This window comes from Anser cygnoides, chromosome 19 (genome assembly GCF_040182565.1).
Source record: "Anser cygnoides isolate HZ-2024a breed goose chromosome 19, Taihu_goose_T2T_genome, whole genome shotgun sequence".
NCBI classification, from domain to species: domain Eukaryota; kingdom Metazoa; phylum Chordata; class Aves; order Anseriformes; family Anatidae; genus Anser; species Anser cygnoides.
The window spans coordinates 12995180-13014460 of NC_089891.1; the positions used below are offsets into that span (position 1 = coordinate 12995180).

A 19281-nucleotide genomic window follows, 5' to 3' on the forward strand; every position below is an offset into this window, starting at 1 on the left:
GCCAGCTATCTTTTCTTACACACATCTCCTGTTCTCTTGATTTTATTAGGCTACTTTCATTCCATCCCGTAGGATTTCTACTGAGGGAATCCTCAATTGTAAATAGAAGTCTTCTGCCTCTTCAGCATGCTGTCTTGAGAATGTCCGTTCTTTCAGCCGCTAACAGCTGTCCACTCTTGGGAAGTGGCTAGAAGTAAGTGTCTTTTAGCAGTCAGCATTAAGCCCACTAAGTTGCAAAAGCAGTTTCTGACTCTTGCTGTGGTCCAAAGCAGTTCCAAAGCTAAAGCAGAGATTATTAGTTGATTTTCTCCAGACAAAAATGCTTACAACTTCTTTTGGACAGATAGAGCATTTTTCTCTTCTTGCTTAGCCCATTGGCATGGTTCAGGTTCGGTGTATGCTTTGGTATGGAATTGTTGGCTTGTAATTCTTCAACCTGTGAAAGAAGCTGTTGCTGCTCTAGAGTCTTGTAGATTTGATTCAGGTTCATCTAGCTGTATTTCTTCCAGACTTTGCTTAACTCCTGCTTCAGTCTAAATAACATGCCAGTCCAAAAATCAGGAAATACAACACAGCACAGATATAGTTCTGTATAACTTGCATTCATACACTATTTCTACCACTGAAAGTTTCTTATCTTAAATGTCTAAGAGGGAAAAAGTAATGTATGAGAAAATGACTCACATGATGAATCTTCAGTGATTCCCTGTGACCACCGAGCTAATTCAGGGAGTAAAGATTTATGGTTTCTGTAGCATGTTGCTATGTCCAGGATATGTTCAGTGATACTTCATTTAAGTGGACTTCATGAATGTGTGCAGCAGCTTTTGTTGATAAGGAAGGAGATATCAGTGGTAGCCCATATTTGATGGTGTCCTCATGTGGAGTAAATTTTTTTTTTTATCTGACCTGGTTAGGGATTAATGAAAAACTGAAGAAGCTTTTTTTTTTTTTTCTTAAGCAAAGGCAGTTATTTTTTTAATTAGCAAAACTAATTTGAGTGTTAATGCAGAAACTGTTGTTATAAGAGTGTGTTTGAGCAGCTGGGGATGCTTGATCATTATGTGGCCAGAACCTAACACAGTGGTCTATGTTGGTAAGATTTGTAGAGGGAAGTCTGTGGGGAGAGATTATTTTAGTGTTTAGAGCATGGCTGTGTGTACCATCCTCATCCATAAGCTTCTGTCATTTGAGAGATTTCAGTGGGTGAGGGAGAAGAGTTCTGTCTCTGTTTCCTGCCATGAACATATGATCAGTATACTGGTTTCTGGGACTCTATTGTAACCTTGTCAGCATTACTTCCTAGCCGAGTTGAAATTTCAGCATTGTTCCATCTTCTGCATAGCTCCCAAAACTGCTGACAAATAATGTATTATTTCTAATGGAAGCAACGTAGTATAAGAAAAGCAAATAAGGAACCTTTAATAACAGCAACAACAACACTTCTGATAAAGACCCATTGTGGAAAATGTAGAAAGTGGTGTTCAAGTATTCACTTTTTTGTAAAGACTGAAGTCTCAACCAACTTAATCGGGCTCTCTGAGGTTCTTATGTCATATCCGTCATTACATTCTACCTGAAGGAGGGAATGGGAAAGCAGTGTGTTCCACATGATTAAGCATTTTGGTTTGCCACTCTCTTGTGAGAGCTGAGGGTAATACAAGTAATTTCCTTTTTCAGTAGCCATTAACTGTGAATGTGCAGTACGGTGAAAAACACATTGGTACGGGACTGAACAGTATCTCTCTGCTGTTAAAGAGTAGAGAGAAAGTATACTCTGTGTTGCAAGTGAGTTTTGTACTTCAGCTGATACTAGTTTGGCTTTTGTGTTCTTACTGATCCATGAATTCAATTCAAGGTTTCATAGGACCTGATAGAACAGCCCTGCTTTAGATTATCTTACAGGTTAACTTGATCAGCCTAAATTAATTAGATAGGAACAGAAACTTGCTAATATGATATATCAACCTCTAAGAGAAATGTATGACATTCAGTGGTTAGAAGTTTGGTAAACTCATAATGCAAATAAGACAGTTTCTTGAAAGCAAACAAATGATTCAGCCTTGGGGTTTTAGTAGGCATTGTCATAAACTCAAGATAACTTTATTAGCAAGAGATGGCCTAACTCAAACAAAAAATCAAGTAGCAAGATCTGAAAATCTGTCTTATGTGGGAGATTGGATTTGGTAATTGTGTTACCCTTCATCTCACAGAGGTTTTCTAATACTTATGCACACATAGCTTTGACTAGTATATACCACCCTCCTGCAGTTCATGTATCACAGTATCACAGATTTCTAGGTTGGAAGGTTGTAACTGAAGTCTGTGTGTACATGAAGTCTGTGTTGTGTAAATACATGCTGAAATCTGGGATTTATTCATTTAATTCTCTGAAATGTCATAAACTGGCTGCCAAATAAAGGTAGTTAGTTTTCTTTGTCAGATGAACTACTACTGCTTTTTCTTACATGCCTCTGAAGATAGATTTAAATACAGGAATCCAGTCTCCTAGAAGTCCAAAGATTAAGGCTCACTTCATCAGCATTCTACATTTCAGAGTACTGCCTCCCTCTACTTCCATTAAAGTTAAATAGTGTATTTCTTCTTGAAGGTTTTTGAAACAGAAACAAAATAGGACATAATCTTGCTGAGTTTGCATGCTGCAATTTTTTTTATTAGAGATAAGCCAGGTAACTAGTGTACTGCCTAGCCTGAAAGCAATCCCTAGTTAGTTAATGTAGGTGCAGGTGTGCCCAGCATAAATGGCAAATGGTTCTGCTTTATGTATGTTGTAATAGTGCCTCCTGACTTGCAACCATTGCTTGTTAAGAAATTGATACACTGGTCATTGTTAACTCATTGATTGCAATCTATTAATTATGATGTTCTATAATGTCTGTTGAAAGTTCAGGTTGCATCTCTTTTTTCATTTGTGTAGTGATTTGTAGTTAGATGCACACTGGGAATTTTGTGTTGCAGGGCCTGACTGAACGCTATTCCAGTCCTATGTTAGGAGCACTTTAGTCTTCTGCCATACAGTGGGCCAGGAGACAAAAACGTGTCTCTCTCTTGGCATTGCTTATTGTTAAGAGGAGATGGGGACAAATACGCTTTAAATACTAATTCTGTACAGATGTATCCATTTATGACTCTCAACTATAATGCCCTTCCTGAATTCGGGAGCCTGAAGCCAGCTTGATCTTTTCACACTGGTGATTTGGGGATGAGACTGTGTGCTTAGGAGACAGGATCTAAAATCAAACTGTCTGGTTAGGAATATAACGCAGATCACTCACATTAGCACCAGTCCACTACTGTCTTACAATAGTGAATGTTTCTCATGCAAAAGCCTTTTCTGACTTTGTAAATTTTCTCTGGCACAGTGAATGGGAGAACGCTTGATCTTCCTGATATTGGGGGGGGAGCTGCAAAAAGTGGGAAGGGTCTAAGTGAGCAGTTGTAAATGCTACGATTATGAACATTTAGCTTTTTATTAAAGAGGGGCTTTTCTGAACTATGTTTGGAACACTTTACAAGTGTGTATCTGTGCAAGGGAAGGAGTGGAGTATTTCCATGGGAGATAGGTGGCATGGTTTTAAATTTCCCTTTTTAAATAAGGCACAGAGGCATTATTTTTAAACTTGGTACTCCCACACTAATCGTGAGCTCTTTGATAAATACCACACTCTTTCCCTCTCCTGGGTTTCTGTGCTAGTTCCTGTTCACAAGGTGAAGTAGAAAGAACCTTCCAGGATAGTGTCTAAACTTGAATTAAATACAAGGGTAGTCAGAAATTATGAAAGCTACTGAAAGACTTGGTTAGCAAGTTGAGTAAGGCTGGGAAGATGCTATTCCGAGAACACCATGGAAAATATTTTGTTGAAATAAAGAACAAATGAAATAGGAAGACTCATTAGGACAGTTTGAACTACTTTTATTGTCACAATCTGTAGAATGCCACAACTGTTAGGCAGCATTTAATTCAACTTCCAACTGGATAGGAAGTTCTTAACTCTTGTGATCTCTCTAGAGGACTTGAAGTGGGAATGAATGGCAAGAGCTAGATAAAAGATCGTTAAATGTAGCCAGATATGCATAATCAGCTGATAGACAATGTGCCTGCAGAAATTGTATGGAAAATTTGAACACAGACTAGGAAAGCACAAGGGTGAGTCTTATGAGGGTAGGCCAAGGCCTCAGCTTCACATATGGTGCTCTGCTTAGTGAGCTGATGATGTTGTGAACTCTCTTAGTGTTAGTGGTATGAGTGAGACTAGTTCCCCATGGTTTAAACAGGTCTACAGTTCCTAGCAGTTTGGTCTCTTTAGCACACTGTTCTAGTCCACGTATTAACTCATGACTCTATGACATAGTTTGTAATGCAGGTTAGGAAATATAAACTGGTGATGAGAGCTCTAAATCCTGCCTGAGCTCAAGATGGGGGGGGGGGGGGGGGGGGGGGGGGGGTGCACACACATACATATGGATATAGACATATATGCATAAGGTGGGCACAGTTCTTGAAACATTTAAAAAAAAAAGTTAATGGGTTCTATAGTTACCAGAGCATGCTGTTATTTCTGTGTTCCTGAAAGTTGTTTTTTGTTTGTTTTTTTAAAAGATCTTTAACAGCTGTTTTGGTATGGGTATAGGTATGTATTCTCTGTTTCCAGCAATGTTAGTACTTTGTAGCCCCATGATGCTATGTGCTGGGTTTACAGCTCATTTCCTTTCAAACTCAGCGTAACTTCCCAAAGGAATGTCTGGGAGGCAGGTTAAGACTCTCCACAATTAGGATTCTAGAAAGCATACTAAACACAGACAGCTGCACTGACTGAGTGCCTAGGAGACATGCAAAGCACATGGAGGGGGGAAAAAGATAAAAGACAGGCAGGGTAGGGTTTTGTATGTGTAGAACTGCAGCAGGTTTTGAGGCACTTTTCCATACGATAAGCGCTGTGAAAAAGAAACAGGATCATGTAATTATGAGATGTGGGCAAGGACCAGTTCATAGACGTGGTTCTAATCTAGCAAATCATTTCAGCAACCCCTCTCTAGTAAAATAGAGATTTTATTTTCCTCCTGACCTTTAGCTCAGGGGAGAGCGTTACGCTTTAGCATACTGTATAAAACCAGTAAATGTTAATCCACAATGTGGTTATAGCAACGTATTACATCTTCACATTTTCAAAGTACCCCAGGTTCCTTTCTGCGGTGACAATATGGCCTTTTGAAACTCAAGACAGACGTGTCCTTTTCTATTAGTGAGGGAGTCATTAACATGATTATTTTTAACACTCCAGGAGGTTGTTCTAATATATGAAATTTATTCCCCACTATTAAAAATGTGACATGAATGATTAGTAAACTTACATGAAAGCAGACTGTGATGGCAGCACATGGTTGTCTGCCCCACCAACCCAAATGCAGCATTTTCAGTCTTGAAACATGAGAAATTTAATTGCATCCTTTTTATTTCAAATGCAGGAAAATTCCCTGAGTAAGCAGCGTTTTAATTAAATAAATGTGTCCAGAACTTAAAATAAACCTGTGGAACAAGTTCACAGAGCTGACAGTGCTCTGGAGATGGCAGTTTCTTTGGCCCAGGGAAGCAAAGGCCTCTCAGAAGCTCTCTTATTATTCATTTCCAAAGCTTCACAATGTGGTGTCACCAGCCTCTTTCAGTACAGCTGTCTCCCCAACATCCACATCTCTCTGCCTGATCTCTGGGTTTTGAATTGCTGTGTGACTGCTCTGCCACAAAAGAGATTTTTCATATTTGGTCTTAAAAAGCAATCCGTGACCTGAAGAAGCAAGGATGAGGAGAAAAATGAAAAGGAAGGGGGGGAAAAAAAACCAACTGAAATGAACGCACTGGAAAACAGAGCAACTCCTTCCCTGTAGCTAGAAAAAAATGGGTCCTAATGGTCTGGTCTGGAAAGAACACATCCCCAGATCCTGGAAGAACTCCCCCACACACACACTAGAAAGCGCATACTCTTAATTGTACTCTATAAGTTTTTAGCTAGCTATGGATGTAGAATTTAACACTTCTTCCCACCTCCCTCCCCTTCTCTCCCCCCCCCGTTTAAAATAACAACTATATTATATATGGAGATGAGACATTTGCTCAGTGATTTCTAAGGACAAAATTGATAGGAGCAGCTGCACTTACCAGGACAGTCTGCTGTTTCTTTGAATGCTCTTTTCTTACAGCAGCCACGGCACATGTTAAACACACATTTATTGCCCTGGGGGGGGGTAAAGAAGCTTATATCAGTTTATTAGCGAGAATAAATTCATTATTTAACTCTAATAAGCAACAACACTCCAGCTCTGTACATTCAGACCTTTGGAAAACACGTGGACGCATACATTAGCCAGTCACACCTCTGTCTAATGACGATGACAGAGCTGATGTCACGGAGAGTGAGGAGGATGGTGTTGCAGCTATTAGCGATAGTTTATGCAGAGAAACAAAAATAAAAAAATAAATCCACCATCCACTTCTGCAACAGCACTAATCTGTTGGGCAGCCCAAGTTACATACCATAAGCAGGCAAATGTCACAAGCACTTTGGAACAAGAGTTACGCTATTTGTTACAGTTGAGCTTGCTGTATTTCTCTACAAAAGTACTACATGAAACAAGGTGCCTGACCAGAGATGCTTGGTACCATCTGCAACTCTGCCTAAAATAAATAAATGTTACCACATCAATTACTTCCCTTTTTTTCAGACTAAATACACCAAAGTATAAAAATATAAGGTATGACCCTTCTTCAGGGGAGGGCAGTAATTCAGTTGGATCTTTTACAGCTCGGCAAAACCAGACTAGGTATCTCGAATGCTTTGACTCACCCATGCTTAATGCGCTTTAAGTGAGTTTTTTTTTCTCCCATTAAAATAATCTTAAAACAAACAAACAACAACAACAACAAAAAAAAAAACCTTCTCTCTAGCCCTTACATGATAGAGCTTAGAAACTTAGAACCTAGAAAAAAAAATACAGATCCCATTCTAAAGACTCGAAGGGCAGCCTGCAACATTACAATGATCGAAAGGCAAAACAAAAATGAGTCCAAGCCCCATTTTAAACGATCACAGTTGAAGCACCAAGCTGTGTTAACTGGCCAGCTATGAAACAGGATGGCTTTGAAAACAGGCCAGATGAAAGCTCTTTTCCCACTAATGAATGCATCAAGAAATCTATTTCTGTTGCTGCAGTTCAAAACTGGGCCCTAGTTGGCTGCTGTTTATAAGGTGCTGTAACAATGTCTCAAAACAGACATACAGCACCTGTCACCACCCCTTTATCCCCACCCCTGCCCCCTGCCAAGCTGCTACAGCTCTACTGCTTTTTCAGCTAGGACACAGAATTGTTCCTTGCACTTAAATCCTCCTTGTATGTCTATGTGTGCATGTATGTCTGTGGTAGCAGCGGTAAACACTGCTCACTCAGCTCAGTGACATTTCCCTGTCCGGGAAAGAGCTGTATTCCCCAAGGAAAAACAAAAAACAGACCACCACCACCAAAAACAATTCCACAACACTGCTTTTTTCAAATACCTATCCAATACATAATGTGGAAAATAGCTGGTTTGTTAAACATTGCTAATGATGAATGTTCATGTTCATCTACTAGCTGAAGTTCAAAAACACAACTGAGAGTGACTAGGTGCTCATTCTTATTCTGATTAAGGACATAAATCCAAAACAAACAAACAAAAAAAACAGATGCTGCCTGATACTCAGTACAAACCACACTGGATGGTGTTTAGAGTGCTTGTATTAGTAAACTAGTTATTAGACCAGTTATTTAAATATTCAATCCTTGCAGAAAACACCCACCATTGACCCTAGCGAAAGGGTTCACAGAATAGCCATGTGTAATTACTGGATGTTTGGAGATTTGTTTCCAAGAGATCCTGAGAGTTTTAGCCAACTCAACTGTCTTAGCAATAAATATCCTCAGCAGCAGTAAAACGATGTTTTTTGGAAAGGCAAATGATCTCAAAGCATCTACATTTGTGTGAGTTTTACGCAGCACCTTCAATTCAGAAACTGGTTACAGTTAATAGCTAAGAGGCTTTTGCCTGCACATGGACATTTTCCCCGTCCCCCAACATATCACCAGAACTTAGCATGCATACATTAATGGACATTGGTATGGCCCTACCTCAGGATTTCATGGAAGTGCTTTAACAGACACTGGCACTGACTTACCTTAGGGTTCCCACACTGATCACATTTTGCATATTTGGCTGGAAAAGACGGAGACCTGATTTCAGCAATAGTGTTTTCATATGGAAAGAGTAAATTCAAAAATTCAGGATCAGACAAAGCTTGGTGCCTCTCCAGCCAGAGGGGGACTCTTTGAGATAGAAATACAGTACCTCAAAAAATTGTGCAAAGAAGGTAAAGATACATTGACTTTTACAGTGTGTCTAAGCTATATGCATAACAGCTATAAACATAGTTTTAAATCTCAGATCTAGTGCAAAAGAGGAGGAAATTTGCTTGAAATGCATATGCAATTTCAATTTCAAATACTAGCACCTGATAAAATTTAATTTGTAAAGCATTTGGAGCTTAAAAAGTTGCTTGTAGTGGACATTGACCTACTTCTTTGATGATTAGATAGCTTTCCTAATGAACGCAATTTGAATAAATGTTGCCTACTACCAAAGTTTTCCTATAATGCCCCATCTTTAAAAAGAAGTTTCTACAACTACATAGACAAGAAGAAAATAGTGCAACTTATGTCGAAGTTAATACCAGCAACTTCCCCTGTATATATGCCAATAGATGGAACTTACGTTTTAAAGATGGATCAAAGCTTTTATTTGGATTTCTTAACTTCTTTTTTTGCTTATTCTTCGATAGAAGCTCAGAATTTCCATCTTCATCCTCTTCCAGAGCACGTTTCCCTCGCATACCTTTTTCAGTCCCCCTGGTTCCATTCTCCTTGCATCTCTCCTTTGGCCTGAAATGGTGCACATCGTTATAAGTTGGCTGAAGGGAAGATGTAGGTGTTCCCTACAATGAGCAACATCCCCATGAACAAAACAATAATCAAGAAAATAAAGGAAAAGCCACAATAAGTATAACCAAGAGTTTTCATTTGTTTTTAAATGTATGTAAGCTCCTAGAACAGAACTGAAGGACTCTGCACTGACAGTATGAGCAGGAAAAGCATATGTGTACCTGGTCATGTTAAAATAGGTAACTCACCCTGGCCTGATGTATGGCTGACAGATCCAGTGGAAAAAAGGCAACCCTTCTTTTGGCTTTTCTCCTTCTTTCTGATTAGCTATTTCTTCCTGCAGCGTAGAGTTACAGTCAGTTTTCCTGTAGTTCTCAGGAAATACTCTAAATAATGCCTCAAACTCCAGGAAGCCACAAAGAGTAATTTAAAATAATTGCTACTGACAGTTAAATATAGTCAAAAAACATCTAGTAAGACAGATGAAATGAAGAATATTTGTAACTCCTAAATCAGCTTTCACCGATGCAAAGCTGTTTGGGCTTAAGGGGCTGGTACTGTAGTAAGCTACCCATATCACAGTTCATAAGCCTCGAAGTTCCAGTGAGGTGGCTAACAGACATCAACTGTGTGACATACATGGTATGTTCCCACCAAATGCAGACAGAGTTGTTCTGGGAGATTAGGGCCCATCTTAGTACCTGGCATCGTAGCTTCAGCTCCCTGTTGACATCTACAATTCCCTCTAGAGTCTTCACTTTTGCTAATTCTTCACGCAGCTGCTGGTAAACTTGAAGCCTGAGACAAATCCCAAACATCAAGTCATGTTTATTCATTATTGCTAGTCTAAGGAGATCATCTAAAAATGTCTTTTATAAAAGCTTTTTACAGATTTTTCTCACTGCATTTGCCTGTGGTAGCAGCTTATCTTCTTTCTTGTAAGTCCAGAAAGAAGCACAGACACCTGCTACTCTTTCAAGTAAATACTTGCAAGTTTGGGCACGTAAACAAGGTACTCTAAGATAAGCTAACATAAACATACCGTGCATCAGCTACTCAGTAACTGCCCATGACCATGCTCTTACTCCACAATAAATGTGAGATAGCTTGCCTCACAATGAACGAGAAGTTAGTTAACTCACGTTTGCCAAAATGCATGTATGCATATAGGCAATTACCACACAGTAGCAGATGTGCTGCAAGCTCACACCCTAGCTTATCGCGTGGTAACTTGTTCATTCCCCAAGCCCTGTTTCCCTGTAGTGAAGGGTAAAGTCTTCAGCCCACATTCTCTCCAGGCAGGTCCAGGAAAGAAAACCTTGCAACATACTAATTCAGGTCAGACAAATTCTTGTATAGAATCACAGAATCATAGAAACACAAGGTTGGAAAGGACCTACAAGATCATCTAGTCCAACTGTCCTCCTATCACCAATACTACCCGCTAAGCTACTAAATCATATCTTGTATAGAAAAGCCAGACACTTGTTAAGCAGGAATGCACCTGAAAACATGAAGTGTTTTCTGGAGATACTCACGTGTGATGCCAGAGCTTGAAGAGATGAGCCCTAACATAAGACAGTGGACAAGGGTGCTTCTGCACTATCTCCAGATACTCCTCAGCCATCTCCCACACCAATGGATTTCGGCCCTCAAACAAAGCTGGGTTATGAAGATTACCTTCTAGGGAATGAAAAGAAACACTCAAACTTTCATTTCAGGATTATAATGGACAACAAAATCTGGGCTCTGTAGTTGGTCAGCTCTGTTGTGATTGTTCTGGCCAGTCACAGACACATCAGCCACAAAGAGAAACAACAGGTCCATAAATTCTAGCCTGACTTCAGGAGACTACATTTCACTGTAAAATTCTTAATTGAGCACAATACATCATACCTAATTAAAATATTAACCACAAAGGCATCTAACCTTTCCACAAAAACATTCAATAAAAGAGAAATCAATGCCTGGCCAATGGTTAAATATTTAGACAATGGTATGTCTGTACTCTCATTTGTTTGGCTTAAGTTTGCAAATACAGCGTCTCACTATGCCTTGCTCTAGTAGTTTGATAAACCTTTTGTTAATCTGTGTTTTCTTAAAAATAAGATTCGACAATGTCCCAGGCATCACGTTTCATTGCTTTAACTGTGCGAGTGACTGGAAGCTTTTTCCGATGTCTATCCTATCTTCTTGTAGCAAGTAATACCACTTCTTTCTTATCCCAACCAAACATGAATCAGCTGCAGGAATCTTAATCAGTGGACACACTTACTGCATCAAGACCCATTCAGAAACTATTCCACTGATTAACCGATGCTGTGGAAATATTCCCAGACAGGAGTCCTGTATGTCTTTGTCACGTAATTAGACTTGAGCTATCCACTCAATGGTACTACAGGTTCGACACAACAATTCTTACTGCAAAGTGCTTCCTGGTCCTGGTAAGAGATAGCCAGTGTAAGAGGACAGAGAAAGGCCACTCAGCTTTCAATCTAAGTTGTTCACCACGTCAGCCTGATGTAGGCTTTTAATAAATGTGTATGGGGCTGCTAAAGAGAGTAAGAAACAGTTTGTATCCTCACCTATTAACAGTAAAAGCTCATTTTCTTTACCTGCAGTCATGACACCATGCACTCCTGTCTTACGGATACATTCTTCCACATCACTGAGACACTGGATGTTTCCATTTGCAAACACAGGAATGCTCACGGCTTTTCTATACCAGTGAATAAAACAGATGCATAATATTGAGAATTAGGAAGGACTCTTTAGAGTCAATCCAGAAGTCCTACTCCTGTCACACAAATTCGCACTTCGGTGCCATTGCACTCACTGCTTAAAAAAAAAAAATCGCCCTTCATAGTGTGCTAGCAGAAATCCATTAAGATTGGTACTGCTCACTAACCTGACAGCTTGAATGTGCTCCCAGGACGCCACGCCAGCAAGTGGTCCCTTCTGTTCTTTAGTACGGCCATGGACAGTCAGCAGCTAGAACACAAAGTTCCGTTTACTTTTTAAGTGTATGAACCACTGGAACAAATCCACTGACAAAAGATTTCCTTTAACCCCGTGCATTTCATGGATACTACTGAATTCCCAGTGCTATTTAAAAAGTGCAGGGCTGTTGGTATCACGGAAAGGTATTACCAGGTCACCTACCATGACAGAGTCCTGGGCTTCATTCATCTTGCTGCTCCATGGCACGACAAGGTCTTATCTTGGGAGAAGCTATAGATTTCCTATTGCATTGGCTCCTGTTTGTGATATATTGATCTGGCATGCCCCTCAGCAGAAGGCCTAAACACTGGCAGTACTTTCTCTAACTACAGACTGCCTCTGAAATTAAATCCCAGAAGGTTTGCTTATTTCTTAACTGGTGGTGGTGACCTTTGATACTACTTTTTTATTTTATATATATATATATATATATATAGCCCTGTGTATTTCATACATTCACACTGCCTCCTGCAGTTCTTTGGTAGACTGAGGTGTTCACCCACAGTGAAAGATGTCACATGGTGAAGTGATTACAACAGAGACTGAACTCATGACCTGTTCCATATCACACTACTGAACTGCTTGCTGCCTATGACTGCTAATATATATAATCACATTATACCCCATTTTCCTTCTCTGTAAAACAACGTAGCCTACTCATCTCCACAGTACATCAAGATCTGGTTATAAGATGCTTTACACAGAGATATGTGTCCAGTGCAAAAGTACAGGGAGCAGCTGCCTCCTTACCTGGCAGCCAGCTTTCTCCAGCATCTGTGCATACTTCACTGTCTTGTCAATTTCTGGGAAAACACGGATTTTGCATGTGATGGGAACAGAGAGCTTCTCGTTAGCCAGCAAAACTGGGAAAGATTGAAAAGACAGGTAAGTGGGCTGCACAATGCTATGAAGAGTGCCTATTCTCCTCAAGATCAGATACTGGGTGTGGTATGGAAAAAGCCTGAAAAGTTAATGCTATGCAGTTCTCACAGCTTAAACAATGAGCAATGTCCTCTGCAATCCTAATTATAGAGGTTCATCAACTGATAGTAAACAATGATGTGCAAAACCTGCATTCTAATAAGGATGCTCAGCATTTAATAGATCTAACTCTTCCACCATATTTAACCTTCACTCTAAAGGACCTCCCCCCTCAAATCTTAACCACTGATACAGGTCTACTACTGTCACAGCATGTTGCATCCCTCCTGCTCTGCCAGCAACATTAACACTTGCTTGTCTAGATTTCCTACTAGAGATCCTTTGCTTCTTTCTAAATTATCATCCAAATAATTATGAGTAGAGCCTTGTCCATGACAACCAGCAGCTCATTGCCTGTTCATGCTGGGGGCACCAGTACATGCTAGGGCCACCCAGCTGGAATGCAACTTTGCAGGAAAGGACCTAGGAGTCCTGGTGGACACCAACTTGGACATGAGTAAGCAGTGTGCCCTTGCCGCTAAGAAGGTTAACAGAATTCTTGGATGCATTAGGCAAAGTATCACCAGCAGGTCGAAGGAGGTGATTCTTTCACTCTACTCATCGTTGGTGGGGCTGCAACTGAAGTGCCGTGTCCAGTTCACCTCCCCCCCCCTCCCAGTACAACAGAGACATGGACATACTGGAAAGAGTCCAATGTAGGGCCACTTGGACTGTAAAGGGACTGGAGCATCACTCCTATGAAGAAAAGATGAGAGAAGGGGGACTGTTTAGTCTAAAAAAGAGAAGGCTCGGGAGGATCTCATCAATGTCTACAAATACCTGAAGGGAGCCTGCAATGAAGACAAAGTCAGGCTCTTGTCAGTGGTGCCCAGTGCCAGGAAAAGAGGCATTGGGTACAAACTGGAACACAAGAGGTTCCATCCAAAAATCAGGAAGCACTTTACTGTGTAGGTGACAAAGCACTAGAATAGGTTGCCCAAAGAGGTTGTGGAGTCTCTTTCTTTGGAGAGCTTCAAAAGCCATCTGGACTCAGTCCTGTGCAACCTGCCCTAGGTGTACCTGTATGCACAGGAGGAGTTGGACCAGATGACCTCCAGTGGTCCCTTCTAACCTCAACTATTCTTTGACTGAGGTAGGTTGTGAACCCACTCAAGTAGGAAACTTAACCGGGTCAGGGTAAAATCTAGAACATCATGTTAAACTTCCATAGTCTTTACACAGGGCATGGAATTGGAATGCTACCAAAAAGAGGGCTAGTGAAAACAGCCAATAGAAAATGCTGAGCAGTGGCATGCCTGAAATTCTATTTTCTTCCAGAGCTTAGATGTATAATGCATGAAGGCACTGGTTTTCTTCTAATCAAAATCCTAGAAGTTCTAGTGATCAGTACTTCCTACCACTCTTCTGAAGGAGCAAGTGAGGTGTACACAGGTCCAAGCAGAAAACAGTACTGTGTGGAGAAGGAGGAAGAGGCAGAAGCTTTGCCCAGCTCTTACAGAATAGCCTAATAAGACAACTCTCTTACAAACCAAATGCCCTGTGTTCTCTTCTCACCTTGAGGCTGTTCTGATTTACATCTTTCACTCCAAAGAGAAGCACCCTAACAACCGCATTACGTGATGGGAAAAAAGCATTGTCTATCTTTCTAGGTTCCCAGCAGTGTCTTTTTGCTGTATATCATTCAAGACTCCCTGGACTACAGGGAACACAACAGAAGTTAGAGTCTGTAACATCACAGTTCAGACACTTGCTTTGAAGTGGGGGGAAGACATTCTTGGCTCTATACAATGATCAAAAGCTTTCTTAAAAAGAAAGCAGTTCCAAATGTATTTATATATATATGTATATGTATATACACATACAAAATTGTTCACAACCACTACCAACATCCCAAGAACATCCTACACAAGTTTGAAGAAGAGAGGCATAATTTGTTAAGATGTGGACAGAAAAAGTACACTGAGCTGATAACAAAAGGGCAACTGTAATGTCAGAAAGAAACACCCTCCCTGGTACTTGAGAGCTTCAAAGTTAAAAAGTAAGGTGCTGGGTATTCTCCTATTTCTAGAGTTGAAGAGCCACTAAGCCATCACTAGACTGGGATTTAAACGACTCACTTTCACCTAACGTGAAAGGTACAAAAGTCTTTTAGCAGACCTAGTTTGTAGTGGGATATCATAAAGTACCACGAGGGTGCCATTGGAATACAAATACAGTAATAAAATAAATACCCCCCCCCAACCTTTCCCAAATAAACCTGCTGCACCCCTTATCCCCACAAAAACTAAGCCTCCTCTTACTGATGAATTCATCCCATTCCCTCTCAAATTAAGCCTCTGAAGTGAGGCCTTTCTAAAGACTTACTCATTCTCTGGAGAAGATCCCATTCTTCTTGCAGAAATGCTCCATAGTGACCTATAATAAAATGGCATATGACAGACTTGTGCGGAACAGTAAGGTTCTGAAGTATACAGCTTTCATAAACATTCACACACAAAGATACAGACACTGATGCCTCACTGACAGAAACAGAGTTGTTCTGTCCTTCCCAAACTGGAAGAGTTGGATTGTTCTGTTTCCCGTGCCATCCTAGATTTACTACGCTGGTTCTGGCTTTTGAAATATAGCTACCTCTGCAATACTCTTAAGGGTTCAGCAGGTTTTATCCTCTTATATGCTAACGTGAATAAACTCTGCATGTATCAAGGAAACAGGAGACACTAAGTGACAGCTTAGTATTATTTTAAATGTAGCTTTTTGAATTTAGGCTCTTTGATTGATTGAAATCAGAAAAAAATCAAGCTCTTGCTAAAAAATTAATTTTTTGAAGAATATTCTAGATGTAAGAGCGATCACTCAAGAGAAGTAGGAATTATTAGTGTACCTAATTTTGCTTTAGGTACTACAAATCTGTACCTATTAAAATGGATGCAATTAAGTCTGATTTCAACAGTACTGCAGCCACCCACACCAAGGCTTAATTTGGCCCTTTTGATGTCTTACTGCCAAAGTATACATTTAAAACATGCAATTTCTTTGTTTATCCAGGGCTCAGATTTGCACATACCTCTCTTTGCAATCATCTGGGGACAACCCAAATTTAGGTCTATGGCATCACAGTAATCCTGAGCCAACAGTGCTGCTTGGACAAACACTTCAGGGTCATTGGCACAGAACTGAGAAAGACAAAAACAAGTGGAAAAATCAGGCAATAGCTTTTTTTCAAGTACTGATAACATTATTTCTATGACATACTTACAAAGCAACCAGTCGCTACAAAAAATGGGCATAATATACACAGCTCATAACAACTGTAATTTCCCAAAAGGATCTGTGACACCAGCTAAGGAGCCTCAAATTCCAAATGACAAAATGAGAAAGATAAGCATCAAGAGGCAAAGAAATATTTGCAGAGTATTTTACACGTGGCACCCATCAATAAGAGGAAACAACTCTTCAAATTCCCCGTACAACAAACAGCTGAAGCATTTGAATACATAAAAGGTAATGCAGAAGAAAGGAGTTACTTATGGTGTCTGTCTCAGGGTCTTGAGACAATTCAAACATTATAGATACTAATAAATACCATTGCCTCTAAACTGAATTGACCTGTGCAGAATGTGAAGTAGACACATTGGGCTGTTAATCAAATGCTTGGTCACAAAAATAATTAAATTCACGCTTAAAACATTGAGAAAACATTGATTTGTTACAAACAATTACGTTAATTTGAAGCTGTTTTGTTGAAGAGGATAGAGACAGACCATTCTTCACAAGTATGCTTTTAAATACATTTTCTAAAATGTTTTATTAACAAAAAATAATCCACCGTATCTTTAAATTTAAATAATATGGATTTAAACTGAAACAAATATGTGAAAAAGTATTACTTAAACCCCGTAACACTTTACAAATCACAGCTGATACTGACCAAAGCCAGGAAAGTCATTTGTCTTCTCTGAAATGACAGAAAACCTCCAACCAAGCCACATCAATGTGTATTTTTACATGGAAAATAAATGCTCCAGGGAACAATGGGCTCATATATATCTCTGCCTGATCTACTTCCCAGTGCCTGTGACAAAACCCAAGCCTGTCCAGAAGTATAAGAATAGTCAGCTAACAGAAAAGAATACTGAAGAAAGAAGCTCCATGATGGCAGATATCCAAGGTACTTTGGTGCCCTGTAGAAAAGAGGGTGTGAAGAACAAAGTAGGTGAAAGCTTTACTTTCTGAATCAGAAGGAGGGATTTAGTTTGCTGTCTCCTTTTAGTGCATTCTGATGGAATCATAGAATATCCTGAGTTGGAAGGACCCCACAAGGATTATCTGTCAAACTTCTGGCTCTGCACAGGAACACCTAAAAAACAAACTGTATGTCTGGAAGTGTTGTCAAAATGCTTCTTGAACTCTGACAGGCTTAGTGCTGTGACTTCTTCCCTGGGGAGCCTGGCTGAGTGCCCGATCACCTTTTCAGTGAAAAACCTTTTCCTAACATCCAGCCTGAACCTCTCCTGTCGCAGTTCCATGCCGTTCCCTCAGGTCCTGTCATTGTCACCAGAGAGAAGAGCTCAGCGCCTGCCCCACCGCTCCCCTTGTGAGGAGGCTGTAGGCTGCCATGAGGCCTTCCCTCAGTCACCTCTTTTCTAGGCTGAACAATCCAAGTGAATTCAGCTGCTCCTCATCTATATTCATGTCTAGACTCTTCACCATCTTTGTCACTTTCCTTTGGACACTTTAGGTCCTCCTTATAATTATTGTTGCCCCAAACCGCACACAGTACTCAAGGTGAGGCCACGCCAGCATAGAGCAAAGTGGGATGATCACTCCCTTTGGCTAGCAATGTCGTGCCTGATGCACTCTGGCAGCTGCCAGGGCACGCTGCTGGCTCATATTCATAATCACACCATTCCTCTGCTCACACTGACTGTCTTTCCCTGCATTATTCTCCAGCTCCACAGGCCCCTCCCTCATTGGGATGGAGTGGTAAGAAGTACCCGAACCTCACACAGCACTAGTAAAACAAGCTTAAAGGGGTATACTTTTTCTTGCATTTGCTCTTCTGTCTCTTACTATAGTTAAGCACTGAGATCGTGGTTTCAGAGACCCGTTCAAAAAACTGTGATTCTCCTAGACTGGTACAAGATCTGGAACAAGCCTTGACTCCAGAAAAGACCAACTGCAGTCTATCTCCAAAGACAAGGGGCAGAGGACTGACACTGTGTTAGAAGTCTAGCGCTTCAGGTCTTTGTGGTTAAGACACCAAATCCTCTCTGCTAGCCATGGGGTGAACAGAAAAACACATTTGTCTTCACGAGCTAAGTACTGTTCCTGGTACTTATTACGTGAAGAAAATGATTTTTCTGTCATACTCTACAACCACTTTGAAATCTGTGTAAAATGGACTAGTCTGTCCTCGTGAAGGTTTGGAGAACGGCTGAATTTACGAACACAGAGGGTGGATGACGAGGGCAAGGGCACATTTGGCAACGTTGACTGACTTTCGCATTGTTGCCCAAGAGCACACTGCAAGGCGAACCCCCGGGAAGCTCTTCCCGGCAGTCCCCGCCGCTGCTGGCGGCGCTAGGGCTGGCCCGGTAGGGGCTGCCGATTCGGGAGCGAACCGAGCGGTCGGTCCTGGCGCTCACCTGCACGATGAGCGGGCGGTCCTCGGGACAGGCCTCGCCGTAGAGGTTCTCGCGGCGGTAGTTGGCGTCCCTGAGGAAGACCTGGGCATGCAGCATCGGCGTGTAGCAGAGCTGGGCACCGTGGCGGCGGCTCAACAGCCTCCAGGCCAGCTCGCTCTGGTCCACCATGGGCGCCACCACGTAGTGGGCGCTCCGCAGCGTCTCCCGCCAGAAAGCCTCCCCGCGCAGCTTCGGCATCTCCCGCCCGCGCGGCGCTGCGGCAGCTGCCGCCTCGCGCCGCTGTACCGGGGCTCGCAACCGCCGCCCGAGGCCTGGAGGCGGGCGCGAACGCCGAGCCCTGGCAGGGCACAGAGGCGGCCGGACGGTGCAACCGCCATCTCCCTCCGGCCGGCTCAGCAGTGCAGCTGCGCACCGTCCCCTCCGGAAACCTCAGCATTCCCGGCAGGGGCCGCGCGCGGAGGAGTCCTCACGGCGAGATCATCGCCCCCGTGAAGCAGCGCGGGGGTCGCGCTCCCCGCGTGTACGGTCGCGGAGGGCGGTACCGGCCGGGACGTTACAGGGCTGTTCCCATCCGAGGCCCTGCATAGCCGCGCGCCGCCCCAGCCTGAGGGGCAGCCGCCGTGACGGCGGGCACGGGCGGCCTCAACGCCGGCGCCCGGTGGCGGTGCCACTGCTCGTGCTGCTCTCCCGCGGCCCGCTGTGATCC

General features: G+C 41.9%; 1 protein-coding gene across 4 annotated transcripts; it reads right to left on the reverse strand.

The window, feature by feature from the left end:
* Positions 1–3917: 3917 nt before the first annotated feature.
* On the reverse strand, positions 3918–19071 carry DUS1L (dihydrouridine synthase 1 like). Of its 4 annotated transcripts, XR_010826001.1 has the most exons (14): positions 18576–18977; positions 15995–16103; positions 15292–15342; positions 12736–12848; positions 11894–11976; positions 11601–11704; positions 10524–10668; positions 9687–9783; positions 9234–9322; positions 8819–8985; positions 8226–8263; positions 6176–6251; positions 5374–5804; positions 4755–4956 (listed from the first exon to the last, which is right to left on the reverse strand). XR_010826001.1 is itself a non-coding variant. In XM_066980404.1 (13 exons), exons 1-13 carry the CDS (start codon positions 18810–18812, stop codon positions 4739–4741), a joined length of 1527 nt encoding a protein of 508 aa, XP_066836505.1. In that variant the 5' UTR covers positions 18813–19071; the 3' UTR covers positions 3918–4738. The 4 variants fall into 4 exon arrangements, 3 of the variants coding, with proteins under 3 accessions (XP_066836505.1, XP_013053379.3, XP_047906263.2); XM_066980404.1 differs by lacking the exon at positions 5374–5804 and having other exon boundaries at positions 3918–4956; positions 18576–19071; XM_013197925.3 differs by lacking the exon at positions 4755–4956 and having other exon boundaries at positions 5308–5804.
* Between the last annotated feature and the right edge of the window lie 210 nt (positions 19072–19281).